The 13,993-nt window shown below is 40.8% G+C and overlaps 1 protein-coding gene across 2 annotated transcripts; it reads left to right on the top strand.

Annotated features, from left to right (window-relative positions):
- Positions 1-778: 778 nt before the first annotated feature.
- On the top strand, positions 779-11,491 carry LOC101757671 (polycomb group protein EMBRYONIC FLOWER 2). Of its 2 annotated transcripts, XM_004981692.3 has the most exons (21): positions 779-1,120; positions 1,698-1,834; positions 1,950-2,005; positions 2,676-2,784; positions 2,886-3,042; positions 3,118-3,186; positions 4,087-4,223; positions 4,787-4,846; positions 5,201-5,325; positions 5,683-5,747; positions 6,444-6,496; positions 6,719-6,772; positions 6,854-6,913; positions 7,713-7,759; positions 7,878-8,014; positions 8,171-8,297; positions 8,393-8,441; positions 8,551-8,634; positions 8,721-8,800; positions 10,720-10,809; positions 10,906-11,491. In XM_004981692.3, the coding sequence occupies exons 2-21, from the start codon at positions 1,709-1,711 to the stop codon at positions 11,003-11,005; spliced, it is 1,785 nt and encodes a 594-aa protein (XP_004981749.1). In that variant the 5' UTR covers positions 779-1,120; positions 1,698-1,708; the 3' UTR covers positions 11,006-11,491. The 2 variants fall into 2 exon arrangements, with proteins under 2 accessions (XP_004981749.1, XP_022679068.1); XM_022823333.1 differs by lacking the exons at positions 779-1,120; positions 1,698-1,834; positions 1,950-2,005 and adding an exon at positions 2,048-2,164.
- Positions 11,492-13,993: the final 2,502 nt, after the last annotated feature.

The following is a 13,993-nucleotide window of genomic DNA, read 5'->3' as shown; positions in this document are numbered from 1 at the left end:
GTAAATAGAAATAACTGTAATGTCTAAAAAACACACACACATATAAAATGCAAGACAAAACTGAAGAAAAGTTCAATAAAAGTCTATGCAACATTTATATCATGTATAAACTTATCTTAAGAAGAGAACACGTACCTTAGTGGTAAAGACTCCAGTTGAAAGCACTATGGATCCAAGTTTGACCTTGGATGTCTCACCGAAATCCTCCGCAATGCCATAACACTTGGAATGTTTATATTCTATATAAAAGGTGTTCTTTATAACGCAGATGTTTCTTTTACCGTGGGAATTTGATTTGGTACGACGTAAGTAGAAATAACTTTAATGTCTAAAAAACACACATGTAAGATCAAGATAAAACTCCAAAAAAACATTTGAGGAAAATCTAAGAAACATTTATATCATGTATAAACTCATCTTAGCAAGAGAACGACACATAGCTTAGTGGTATCGACTCCAGTTGGGGGCTACCCATCCGAGTTCGATTCGTCTCACGATAGGCTATTATAAAACCACAAATAAAATAGTCTTCCACTTGTGAAAGCCATATGGGCTTGCTTAGTGTTTATAAAATCTTGGATGGTTTTGTTGATCTTGAAACCTGCTCGTAGGCGTGTGTGTGTACAGAGTTAGTGCAATATTCAGAGGCGCAAGGAAAGCATCTTGGTACCGGTAGCTGGATTTTAGGGCGATTACATATCAATCGAACGGCTGAGAAAAATCTGGAGGTAGCTCTTCGGACCAGATCCCCCCGTATCCTTCACCTTCACGCGGTCACGCTCACGCGCTCGCAGCCGCAGTCGATTCGACCCCGACCGGGCGCGGAAATAAGCGCTGCCTCCCGCTCCCAACAAACCCTCCCAATTCCCAGTTCCCCTTCGCCGCCGCCGTACACCGGAGGTGGAGCTTGCCGTGTGGGTCACTCCGTGTCCACCTCCTTGAAGCGTGCAAGTGCCCCCCAGGAGTCCGACCTCCATAGGAAGGGAAGGAGGCTCCCTACGCCATCCCCGTCCCCGGCGACGGCGAGCATAACGCCACCGGTCCGTGCCTCTCTCAGCCGAACCCTCCTCCGACCGGTCACGGTTCCCCTCTCGGTCCGGTGGGGGCAGAGATCTTCCAGGTGAGAGCTGGTTCTTGCTCGTGTTGTCTAGTGATCCTGATTCCGTCGTTCGGAGGCAGGGTTTGCCTCTTGGTTCTTGATCAAGCCCAAATCCTTTAATTAGCTGTGGATTTGTGTGCTGCTAGGTGATTTTAACCTAATAGTGACGTTAATCCATCCATGGCTCGATTAGGTCTGGGTGATTACTATTTGTTTTCAAATAAAGTAGGATGGAATTGAACCGTCATCACTTAAGTGAAGTATGGGCTATCCAAATTTCGTAGGCCTGTGTGTGGGGTACACGATTGATAATATCTCGGCACGGAACTATACATGCATTGCTCAAAGACTTCGGTAGTGCATTGTTGCACGTCTTAGTTGGTAGGTTTAAGTTGGGCAGGTAGCGAGAAGTTCGATTGTAGATAGCTCACTGGAAATTTATGTCGTACCTAACTTGATTGATTTTGGAAACTAGTCAAGTTGTTTTCTATAAATTCAGCTCTTTGGAGATGTGCAATCATGACTATGTTGTGGTTCCTGTTTTTGAAGTGAGTTGAGATGGGTTATGTTTCCTGATTCACACTGTGTTTGTGTGCAGGAATATTAGTGATGTGTCTTCAACATTCAAGGGCTCGATTGTCTCCAGATGAGCAACTGGCTGCAGAAAAAAGTTTTGCCTTGTATTGCAAGCCAGTTGAGTTGTACAATATCATCCAGCGGCGAGCTGTAAAAAATGTAAATTTCATCTTACAACAACACTCCTGTCAAAACAATGCTCACATGTCCGTTCTTACTATTAATTGTTATGTGTAAGTGCTGATATACCAATGATGTTCTCTGTATTTGGCAGCCCCTTTTTATTCAAAGATCCCTTCTATACAAGATACAGGCAAGGAGAAAAAAGAGGTTCGGCCCTTGAATAAGCAGTAATATTCTTTAAAGGTTGTGCACCTATGTAGGTGCTGTTCCAGTCAACGGCTTGATAAGTCAGGACCAATATAGTAGTTACGCCCCTTTCTTTAAATATCACAGCATGGGCACAGACATGCGTGCTCAGCACCAGTGGTACGGATTTCCAATTTAGTGTCATATAAGTACCTACATGATTTGTTTTGACTGAGCTACAGTTCTCTTTCCAAAGATTGTACGGTCGATCTATTCTTTTGGAGTCACATGGTTGGATAGAGTCATATATTTGCTTGTGTGGGAAATCTGGAGTCTTTTATTGCTCTGGATTCTCGACCAGCTAAAGCAAGCGAATTGCTCTAAATTTAGTCAGGTTTTTCCATTCAAGACCAAAACATGTCATAAATACCAGTTATGTTTGGAGCAGATAAGCTAGAGAAATAACCGATAATCCCAACACTGATTGCTTCTGATTTTTATTATTTCAGTTAGGATCTTGACTAGATGGTTGCATCTTCTTTATAAGCATAGTAGAAACCTGAACAGTAGCTTTTTCAGACAAGATAAAAAATTACTCAGGTGTAATCTTTATGATAAATTACCTGCATTGTTCAAAAAAAGAAACTTGCTTGTTTGTCTTGCGTTTGACTGTTTATCTGTACCAATGCAGGATTCAGCTAACCATATCACTTTCTGGAAGTACAAATACCCAAGCACAGAATATCTTTCCTCTTTATGTACTTTTAGCTAGACCTACTAGTAATATTACGCTTGAAGGGGTAAGTGTAGCCCTCTGTGGTTTGGTGAAAATGGAGCAAATGAATTTTTGAGGTTGTGTACTATAGGATATTTATTTCTGATTCATGATATGATTTTGCAGCATTCTCCAATATATCGATTCAGCCGGGTTTGTTTGCTTACTTCTTTTAGCGAATTTGGAAATAAAGACAAAACTGAAGCCACTTTCATAATTCCTGATCTGAAGACTTTGTCAACCTCCCGCGCATGCAACCTTAACATTATCTTCATTAGCTGTGGTACAGTGTGCATCCTATGTGAATTTTTGTTCTTCACTCGTTCGCTGGTCATCAATTTCTTCTTTATTTAAATAGGGCAAGTAGGACAAATTATTGGTGAAGATAAATGCTCTGGGAACGAAGTGGAAGGCTCTTCCCTCCAAAGTAAGTTCACGTTGACATTTTATGGCAGATAATTAATCAGCATTTGCCGCAATACATTTATTCTTTTTGTAAAATGGTGGATTTGGCTGACACAAATATCTTAAGTCATAGCAGTCAAGAGAACAGAAGATCGAAACTCAGAAAATTCTCAAGAAATTATTTCAGTTAGTGTGAATTTAGTCTTTAGTGGCAGAAATATGACTTCCACGCTGGTTGAATTAGCCGTCTGTGCATTGCTTCTTTTGTAGTAGAAAGGTCAAAGGTCTAGTTGCCTTATCAAATACCTGGCTCCCACACCGCCTGTATCCAAGAGGCAGAGGGCAAAGCTTCTCTCTGTCTAATACAAGATGCTTCTGGGTCTGTCTTCATCATGTGAACATTTCATACTGCATATTATCGGGCAACAATCTTCTGAACCTAATTGGACCAAACTATCTCGTTATGTTCTGAAGTTACATCTGCAAACGTCCTCGTTCATGTGGACTTCTGGAAAGAAATCAATCTGCCATGCACTTTCTCAAAAATGGAAACTTCGAGAGTATTGCTTCTTCAGTTTACAGAATGTTTTGCTCTGTTAGTTTAGCCAAAAAACTGTTATGTTTGCTCATCTGTACTGTAATTGGAAAGAACAGATGAATAGAATATTCTGACACTATGTGATCACGTATCCAACATGGATAGCGTGTTGATAAGTCCTATTTTTGTTAGTAATCGGATTAATCTTTCTTCCAGCCAAGGGAACCCTCACTGTCATTATTACCTTTTTTTAGAAAGTATTAATTCAAAACATTTGCATTTTAGAAACAATTTTAAGAATATAGGTGGTTGAAAGTAAACCAAGTGTAGACGCGTATTCCTATTGAATTTACTAACTACAATTTATGTCATGCATTTTAACAGAGCTTGAAGGAAAATGTTCTTGGGGTAAAATAGCAACTAATTTACTTGCTTCCTCTTTGGAGAAATGTGTGACTTTAAGTGTGGGAGAAACTGCAGATTTGATTTCTACAGTTAAAATGAGCCCAAGCTTCTTAGAGGTATGTCACATTCAGGTTTTTAAGATACAATTCTCTTAAGCATGTACTATAATATAACTTTATTTTCTGAATATATATTTTTTGTTCAATTTATAATTATATGGTTAGATTCCACACTATTATGTGAACTTGTTTCAGAAAAGAATTTCACCGCACCTTTAATTCGAATGTTGATGATTAGCCCTACATTCTATCTTATCCCGGAATCCAAGCTTCCCCGAAACTGTTTGTGCCTCTGCATTTCATGTAATTTTCTTGTCCTTTAAATTAGCATGATGAGAAATTTACAGTGTTTTTTTTCCGTGTTAACTAAGAGGATGGCTAGTTTTGTATGAAGAAGATTTGTCGTGGTAATTTTGGACCGAGTCAATAAAAAAGGCACCAACATAGCAAACATGATAAGTTAGCTGAAATTGACGGTACATGTTGGAATATGCTGACCAGGAAAAATTCCATCGATTCTGTTTAATACTCTCCTTGTTTTGTTTCTCAATTCTCATGCTTCAGGAATTCTAGTATCCTCTCTGCTTGTTGTTGAAAACAATATTGTTTTATGCATGCAGCCAAAATTTCTGGAACAAGACAATTGCTTGACATTTTGCTCCCATAAGGTTGATGATACGGTAAGGTTTTACCCGTTTCTTTCTTACATGTGTAATCTAATTAATTCTTCCTATTTCTTCCTTCTAGATTCTGCCCTGAACAAACTTTTAGCTCATCTTTCAAATCAAATCGGTCCAAACTATTGGTAAAATTTCAACTGTTAAGAGGGGCAAAATTCAAATGTTAATAAACTTTCTGTGCTTGATATAATGACAACAAGATCAGATTTGCTGCAACCTAATTTGCAAATCACTATGCAGCTACATATGTGGGGAGCTGAAACCAGTTGTCACTAATGAATTTGAGTAAATATTGTCTTTGTCGGATTGCAGCACCTTCAGTTTTGCTGAGATTATTAAGCTTTATTGTTGCAGGGTTCATACCAATTAAAAGTACACATGTCTGCAGAAGAGGCTGGTGCTAGAGACTTGTCTCTGTCTCCTTACAGTAATTACTCATATAATGATGTCCCACCTTCGATGTTACCAGAAATCATAAGGTAACTATAATACATACATAGTCCCCTTTCTATAGTTTAATAACTTTCATGCCCTACTCCTGTTCCATTTCTATATATACATATATTTTGCAAACCAAGTTTTCTTTGTTCACCCAAACAGTAATGATTATATGCACAGCTTTCAATTTCTTGCTATTGTTAAAGAACATGATCTGAAGCTTAAAATTAGTTTGTGCTGCATTTGGTTGCTGTGACCACTAGATGATATATAGGTCATGATATGTAAACATTACCTAGTGTCTTTGTATTTGGTACATCCATTAACTTTCTGCTTTATCAAGTACATTGTTTGATGTAACCAAGTTCATATTGGAAATTTAATTTTATGCCCCCCAGGTTGAGAGCTGGCAATGTGCTTTTTAATTACAAGTACTACAATAATACTATGCAAAAAACTGAAGGTATTGGCTCCCTCCCTCCCTCCCTCCCTCCCTCCTACATTGTCACATTAGTTGCTGCTAGGCTGCATCATGTATTGGCTCTTGTTGCGAGTTCTGTACATTTTCACCCTGTGCCTTATTTGTTAAACTTTATGTACGACATAAGACCGAATGGTAGCAACGCTTGTTGATGGTGGTATGTTTATTGTTTTGTCAAATCACTTATTGTATCTACATGCTAAGAGCCACAAAGAGAAATATCTTACGATGACATTCTCTCTCTTTGAAATCGAGATTGTGTGGGTGTTCAGTTACCGCTCATGTTCATGTTCTCAAAAGAAAATATGACTTTCCTTGGGAAATCTTTCTAAGGACAGTTGTTGGCTGATTTTAGGAACAACGGGGTAGCAGGAATAGATGGAAATTGTACAATTCATGGGATTAAAATTCTTCTCTAAAGATTTGAAATACGAAATAAAGATGCTGGTATTCATTCTAGAGTTATCAGGTGTTCGATAAAATTCTAGAATTATCAGGATGTGTAATCACGAAAAAAACCAGTACACAATGTGACAACATTACACCTTTCTGTTGAATGCTTAGTGGCATTTCTTTTTTGAAAAAAAATCTAATTGCTATCAATTATCATGGCTTCTTCTTCTTCCTTCCTTTTGTTTTCCACTTTTCTTATATGGTCCATTGATTTATTCTTACCAGTTACTGAAGATTTTTCTTGCCCATTTTGCTTGGTACCGTGTGGAAGCTTCAAGGTAAAATTAAAGCAGATTTTTTTATTTTTATTTTTATGCATTTATCACTTATTGCTGCACTATGTGGTCAATCAGGTCACACTCTCACACCCTCACCTGCTATCTTTATGATAAAATCACACATCCTTTTGTTATTTCACACCACATAGTTGATTTGTTCACTTGCATTCACTTTACCTTTTCGTCAAGTTGTATCTAATATCATTGTTTTGACGATTCTAGGGCCTCGGATGTCACTTAAATTCGTCACATGATCTATTCCACTTCGAGTTTTGGGTTTGTAAACCGCTGAAATCTCCATTGCAAAATCTTCTTCAATCTTCATAGGTTGATAATTAATATTTTTATCATACACAGATATCTGAAGAGTGCCAGGCTGTTAATGTTAGTTTGAAGGCTGATGCCTGGAAAACTGAGGTAAATTAGTGATATATGATCGAGAGAAATATGTTTCGATTGTCTTTCCTAGTTGTACTGGTTGCCTGCCATATATAGGCCTCCCGTCATGAATAGATAGATATGGCACCAGTTGTAATCCTGTATGATTAGGAAGCTAATCACCCCTGAGCAATATGTATACCAGGCGCCCCCAGCACATTCGCTGTGTGCGGCATTGCCCTCATCTCTTATCTCCCTCTCTAATTTCTACAATATAGGACTCAGCCTAAGCTGATTTTCCTGTTATAGTGAAATAAATAGTGTCGGTGTCCCATGTGTTTAACATTCCCATTAGTGTTCTTCCACGAAAACTTCGACTGTTTAGTGAATGCTAAAAAGTACTCCCAACAGGATTTGGAATTTGATGATCATGAACTGATCTACAATAAGCAAACAGAATGAAAGGCTGCTAATATTGCTGGACATCTGAAGGCTTTGGGCTGCACACTATCTTCCTTCACACACATGGGTCAGCATCCTCACTGTGTCCCGCCGGTACTGCGGCTGCGCTGTTTTAAAGCTGTTAGCTGTTGTTTTCTTGCACTCTTGAGTGCAGAGACCGAAGGCGAGCTGAAAGTGCAGGAAACAATTATTGGTTCACATTAGAAACTTACATTTACCTTCAAAATTCTTCGAGTAGTATTCAGTATGCCTTGCTGATTTTCTGCAGATAAGGTCTTACATTCATGCATGGTGAATACTGTTTATTTCTTTAAACTGAAGAGCTTAGTTCATTAGTATTTGTATTTATAATATCTAATGGGCTGGTTATATCCAGCTTCTGGCAGAGGGAGTTGATCCAAGGCACCAAACATTTTCCTACCGGTATGCTCCTCCCCCCCCCCCCCAAAATAATAATAATAATAATAATAATAATAATAATAATAATAATAATAATAATAATAATAATTATATGCTTAGTTGCCTAACTGCTTTCAATCAGGTCGAGATTCAAGAAGCGTAGACGGTTGGAAACGACTGCTGAGAAATTCAGGCATGTACATTCACATATTATGGAATCAGGATCACATGAAGATGCTCAGGCATTGTCTGAAGATGATTATGTGCAAAGGGAGAACGGTACACTCCATCCTACTGTCTGTTGAATTGGTTATTTCTAATTTTTAGTTAATTACTCTGTATGCTGAGAAAAACCCTGCAGTCCTGCACTGATGCTTCATGCCTGCTCTATCATTTTATGCATCTGACACCTACGTTTCCTTAACAATTTTTCAGGGTTTTCTGTAGCAGATGCTCCAGTTGACCCTAGCCACACTGTACCTGGTAGCAATCTTCCACCACCAACAGTGCTACAGTTTGGGAAGTCAAGGAAGCTATCTGTTGAGAGATCTGACCCCAGAAAGTATGTTTATAGCATGTTGTTCATGTTAATATTGTTTCTTGGGGCGCATCTATTATAACATTAACTAACTGTTTGTTTTTTATATTATCTGGCAGTAAACAACTCCTGCAAAAACGTCAGTTTTTCCATTCGCACAGGGCACAGGTTAGTGAAAATCACACACCTCTTTCCATTTAGCTTTCGTGTATGTCAGCATGCGTGCACATACTCCTGCAAAAGTCTAGCTTGATCGCATTGTTACACTTCATTGTAGCCAATGGCATTGGAACAAGTCTTCTCGGATCATGATAGTGAAGACGAAGTTGATGATGATATTGCCGACTTTGAGGATAGAAGGGTAAGATGGAACAATTATTTTGCTCTGCTCTTCAGGATAAAGTATTGCCTTTTAATCATTGGTTTTACAATTTTGCTGAAATGCAGATGCTTGACGATTTTGTTGATGTTACGAAAGACGAGAAGCTTATTATGCATATGTGGAATTCATTTGTTCGAAAACAAAGGTCAGTGCCCTTTGTTCTGACACGGAAGATAGGAATTTTTTTCCGCCTGCTATTGCTAATTCTAGTTTGTTCTTCATGGCGATGTAGATTCTTTACTCCAATGACTTGTGTTAGCCATTTTCTCTGTATGGAACTACTACCAAGGATTTCGGCTCCTGGAATGTTTGAAAATGTGAAAAATTTGAATAAAGTTGGTCAAAATCTTGTTTTTAGAAATACAATAAAATTTGCACAGTTATGAATAAAGCCCCTGGTTTGTGCTGTGTGCATTGTTAGGTGCAAAACACTACCGTCAGTTGCTACAATCCATGCTGGAAACAAAGCCTCACCATTGCTGTCCCTTCCAATTAACAACTTTACTTTATCTCCACTGTCTTCACTGGACTTGAACCTTCACTGACCCCACATCTGCCATGTTGCTGCGTCCATGCCCCCACATGCTTCGCGTCCATCTACACGGTGTCCTGAAATTTTGTTTTGGAAAGGATGCAACTTTGTTATTTTGATTCTATCGAATCTAATTGGCCTTGCATATTACTATTGACACTTTTGCAAGTTATAGTTTTGTGGTCTTCAATGGTGTGTCAGCAGTAGATGCTGTTGGCATGCATGTATTAACAAGGATTTGGAGCATTATTCTCATAAATTTGTGGAAGGAAGACAACACAAATCTCTCAAATTTGAAATGACAAAAATTAATACAGTTTACATTTCCAAATTTGAAATTTTCCTGTGGCCAGATCTCAGATCGAGTTACTGAATTTTGTTAACCAAAATGTTACTACATTTTTATCTCCATAGGTTCTTATGAATGTTTCAGAACGTGTTAAGATGGAGCTATTTCCGAGCATACAGCTGTTTTTTTTCCTTGTTGGGCCTCCCACACATGCACACGCAGACACACTCTCTCACCCACGCGCACGGCACGCCATACATGACCTACAGACTCCACACAGTCAAATATTTGTGTCCTACTGAGATCGATGGAATTGTAGGACTCTGCAGGCATCAGGTTGGTGGTAATGGATCATGGCCCTTATGCCCCCTTCACAATCCAACACAGCCCTGATTAAGGGGCTGTTTGGGAACACCCTGTTAAAATTTAACACCTGTCATATCGGATGTTTGGATGCTAATTAGGAGTATTAAATATAGGCTAATTACAAAACTAATTGCACAGATGGAGTATAATTCGCGAGACGAATCTATTAAGCCTAATTAGTCCATGATTTGACAATGTGGTGCTACAGTAACCATTTGCTAATGATGGATTAATTAGGCTTAATAGATTCGTCTCGCGAATTAGCACAGAGTTCTGCAATTAGTTTTATAATTAGCTCATGTTTAGTCCTCCTAATTAGCATCCGAACATCCGATGTGATACTGTTAAAGTTTAGCACCTCGTATCCAAACACCCCCTAATATTAGTTCAAAAACAAATAGTATTTTAGCCCGGCTCTTATTGAGCCTGATCTTTAAAATTGTTAGGCTAAATTATTAGGCACTTTACCACCCTTGGGTACTTCACAATCCTGTTGTGGCTCCACGCTTGAGGGGCAGGAAAATATTCTGGGGGCTAGCCCTGGTGAGGCACCTAAGTGCGTTGAATTTGAGTGGTTGGAGCAAGCCGGGTTGCTCCTGACCTCTGCTCTGCAAGCATGTACTCAGCAAGGCATGTCTTGAATGCCATTCTTCACAATTCTTTCCCCACACGGGCCTTCACATTTTCTTAAACATGCTCCACTCCATCTCTACATGATTCATTTAACTGCTTTTTTGTTTCAGATTCTTCAGCAGTATTTAATTGATTAGTTTTGTTCATTTTATTGCTTTTGCTACAGTATTTCAGAATCAACAATATATCTACAAGCCATGCTATTCGTTCTTTGCGCGGGTTCTAACTAGAAGCAAAATTGCAGGGTGCTAGCTGATGGTCATATACCTTGGGCTTGTGAGGCCTTCACCAGGTCCCATGGCCAACAACTTGTGCAAAACCCTGCCCTGCTGTGGTGAGCAGTTGCTTTAGAATATATGTGGTAATAATAATACCTCTCCGACACTATGCATACTTAATCCAATTTGCAATTTTCTTGCTTCATGAATAGGGGCTGGCGTTTTTTCATGATTAAACTCTGGAACCACAGCCTTCTTGATGCCCGCACCATGAATACGTGTAACATAATTCTCCAAAGCTACCAAGACTGAAGTTCTGACCCCAAGTAAATTCCATGCAAAGAAACTGCTAGTCAACTTGTGTAAAATGGCATCAGTTGTAGGTCTGGTAATTGAAGAAGTTTTCTGAACAAGAAAGAAAGAAAAAACCTTTTGTGGAATAACTTGGAAGGTACCATAGCGGCATGTATTTGGAGGGAAGGTTTGAGAGCAGCTCCCCTCCTGGGAAGAAATCAGGGGAAGGTTTAAGAACAGCTCCCCTCCTGGGAAGAAATCAAGGGATTAGGCTGCATCCGTGGCCGAGACAATCATTGTTTCATTCATGACTGATCGATTGTATTTATTGATACTGGATGTTGTTTACTGGTGGAGTGTGGTATGGATGATGAATAATTTGTCATTCACTGTAGTGTTTCTTATTTCCTGTATACAATTGAGCGTCGTTGAACATCTATTGCGTCTGCGCGCGCTAGATATACGCTGTTTGTACTGTTTGGTGAAGATTTGTGTACTTCTGTCTGTACGTCCCCCCTCCTTCCACCTCCCTGTCGAACACTCACTAGAAAAGAAAATTTGAATATTTCGAGACACATCTGACATGGAGATCATAATACAGGATGGCGTAATCTACATGAAAAGACAGAAACTGTTGAACATACATCTATATCTATAGGCCCATCAGGCGTAATCTACATGAAAAGACAGAAACTGTTGAACATACATCTATATCTATAGGCCCATCAAAAAAATTGGATAGTCCAAAACACATCTGACATGGAGATCATGATGCAGAATGGCGTAGTCTACATAGAAAAACAGGAATTAGTCGAGAATTTTGAAAGTACTCGTTGTAATAAGAGTAGAACTCCTCTAGTCATATCGGACTAGTATTCTTGTAACCAACTGACCTATAACCCTGCTCCCAGCAATATAAAATGAGGTAGGGACCTCCTTCAAAGTACCTCCTCCAAAGTAATTCAATCTAACCAACACACATGACGTAGTGTATTACACAATCTTACGGCCCGAAGCTTCAAGTTCCCGATCTCGACGAGCCCCATCAACCAAAACACTGCCTCGGGCACACCCTCGGTAGGTTGCTGGGTTTAAACACCGACAGTTGGCGCCCTGGGTAGGGGGACTCGCCGAGAATCCACTGGCGAACTCGATGGCACAAGTCATCATCAAGCCAATCGTCGCGTTCAAAGAAGATGTGACGTTTGTCTTTGGCTCCTGGGTTTGCATCGCAGACGGTGTTGGAAATTTCCACCGCCACATTGCGTCGACCCCGGAGAAGAAGCAACAAACCATGAAGCTTTAGCGCCAAGCTCTGGAGGATCTCGTCGAGAATTTTGACGAATTTTCAATTTCTCACCTATTCAGAGGCTGGGGGACGAGTCCGAGTTCAACTCGACTTCTCCCGCCGGTCAGATTGATTTTCACGAGCCGACACATAAACCATCGTGCGAGTCGAACTACCACCCGAGTCAATTCCCGTTCGAACTCCGCGATGCAGCCACTATTTATCAGGCTGCCCTGTCCAGATCACAATCCGATATGGATACGATCGAGGGTCTCAACTACTACTCGGATTCGGACCAGTAGACTCCTTTATCAGGTCCGCAGCAGGGCCTGGTAATCACATCAACTCACCAAGGCAGATTCGTCTACTGGCCCAACATGAAGCCATCCGCTCTTGCCAAAGACGACGATTCGTGCCTCATCACCTACGTCGACACTCTCTCATACCAGGAAGGAGCTCCTCTGTCGCCCATCTACGAGGAAGGCGGCACCACGGAGGTCATCACTTCAAGCTCGGGAAGCCACTCTCCAGAGCAAGAACTCTTCACCGTCATTACTATACAAGAGGACGAAGAAGAAGAGCAACATGATAGAAACCCGCGAGCGTCACCCGAATGACATCTCATAGGATGAACTCACCGCCAACGTTGTCGAAGAAGAGACCGAACCTCAAAGAACTCGACAACGAGCAAGAAACGCCATAAGAGTAGAGCGCCGTCGCCGCCTTGCAGCAGACCTACCAATCCAGAACCTGGATAACGCCTTTGAAGCAGTATAAACGCATTATCATCGTACTCCCCTGGCTACCGTCGTGTCTATTGATCTCATCACCTGCGCGATGCCTCAGACAAGTACACAAAGCAGTTCGCTGAACTGGCGGAACTCGCGTACGAACAACTCGATCAGTAGAATCTGATAAGTCAGTCCAACTCTCCCCATCCCAGTGAAGTCAACATGGCAGCAGCTATAGAGGTCCTTTGTCCAGACCAAGTCAAGCCGGAGGCGCTAGACCAAGCCAAGCTGGAGTTGAAAGTAGTTAGGCAGGACCCTCGGGAGACCGTGGCCACCGTGGGGCTAACCCAGAGCCTCAACGCCTAGTAGAAGACCTTTGCAACAAGATCAACGCCAGCCGCGACGCCCGTACCATCATCGACGGATGGCTGCGAGCGCGAGCAAGAAGTCGAACACCCAGGAGATGATATTGACAAGTTTCCCGCCTTCTCAAGATGTGTGAGGAGGACAACTCTACCCGAAAAGTTCAAACCCCCGGGTATCACCAAGTACGATAGCAAGCAAGACCAAGTCCAATGCCTCCGATGTCACTCGTTGTCAGTACAAGTAGTTGGAGGAAACCACGACACCATAGTTATCTACTTCCCCATCTGCATGGAGGCGACACTACTCACATGGCTCGAATTGTTGGATAAGAACTCTATCAACTTGTGGAAGGACCTCAAGATAGTGTTCACCAACAACTACGTAGGGGCAATGCAGCGTCCTGACAATAGGATCGATTTGTCTCAAGTTAAACAACAAGAAGGTGACACCCTGCACAGCTACTTACATCGCTTTTTCGATAAGAAGGCCATAATTGTGGATGTCATGAAGCACGATGTTATTGACTGCTTCCAGAATGGCCTCCACGACTGCTGGATGTTCTAGGACATCGGCAGAAGATGCTCCGCTGATGTCAAATCTCTTAAGATCATGGTGCAGACG

This window comes from Setaria italica, chromosome IX (assembly GCF_000263155.2).
Source record: "Setaria italica strain Yugu1 chromosome IX, Setaria_italica_v2.0, whole genome shotgun sequence".
NCBI lineage: Eukaryota > Viridiplantae > Streptophyta > Magnoliopsida > Poales > Poaceae > Setaria > Setaria italica.
The sequence above is the reverse complement of the archived record's forward strand: the minus strand, read 5'-3'. Positions and strand labels throughout refer to the sequence as shown.

Coding starts and splice junctions, on each gene's coding strand:
- LOC101757671 (XM_004981692.3), top strand. CDS start 1,709: ATGTGTCTTCAACATTCAAGGGCTCGATTGTCTCCAGATGAGCAACTG. Junction 8,015..8,170: donor TTATGTGCAAAGGGAGAACG/GTACACTCCATC, acceptor ACAATTTTTCAG/GGTTTTCTGTAGCAGATGCT. Junction 8,801..10,719: donor TCATTTGTTCGAAAACAAAG/GTCAGTGCCCTT, acceptor GCAAAATTGCAG/GGTGCTAGCTGATGGTCATA.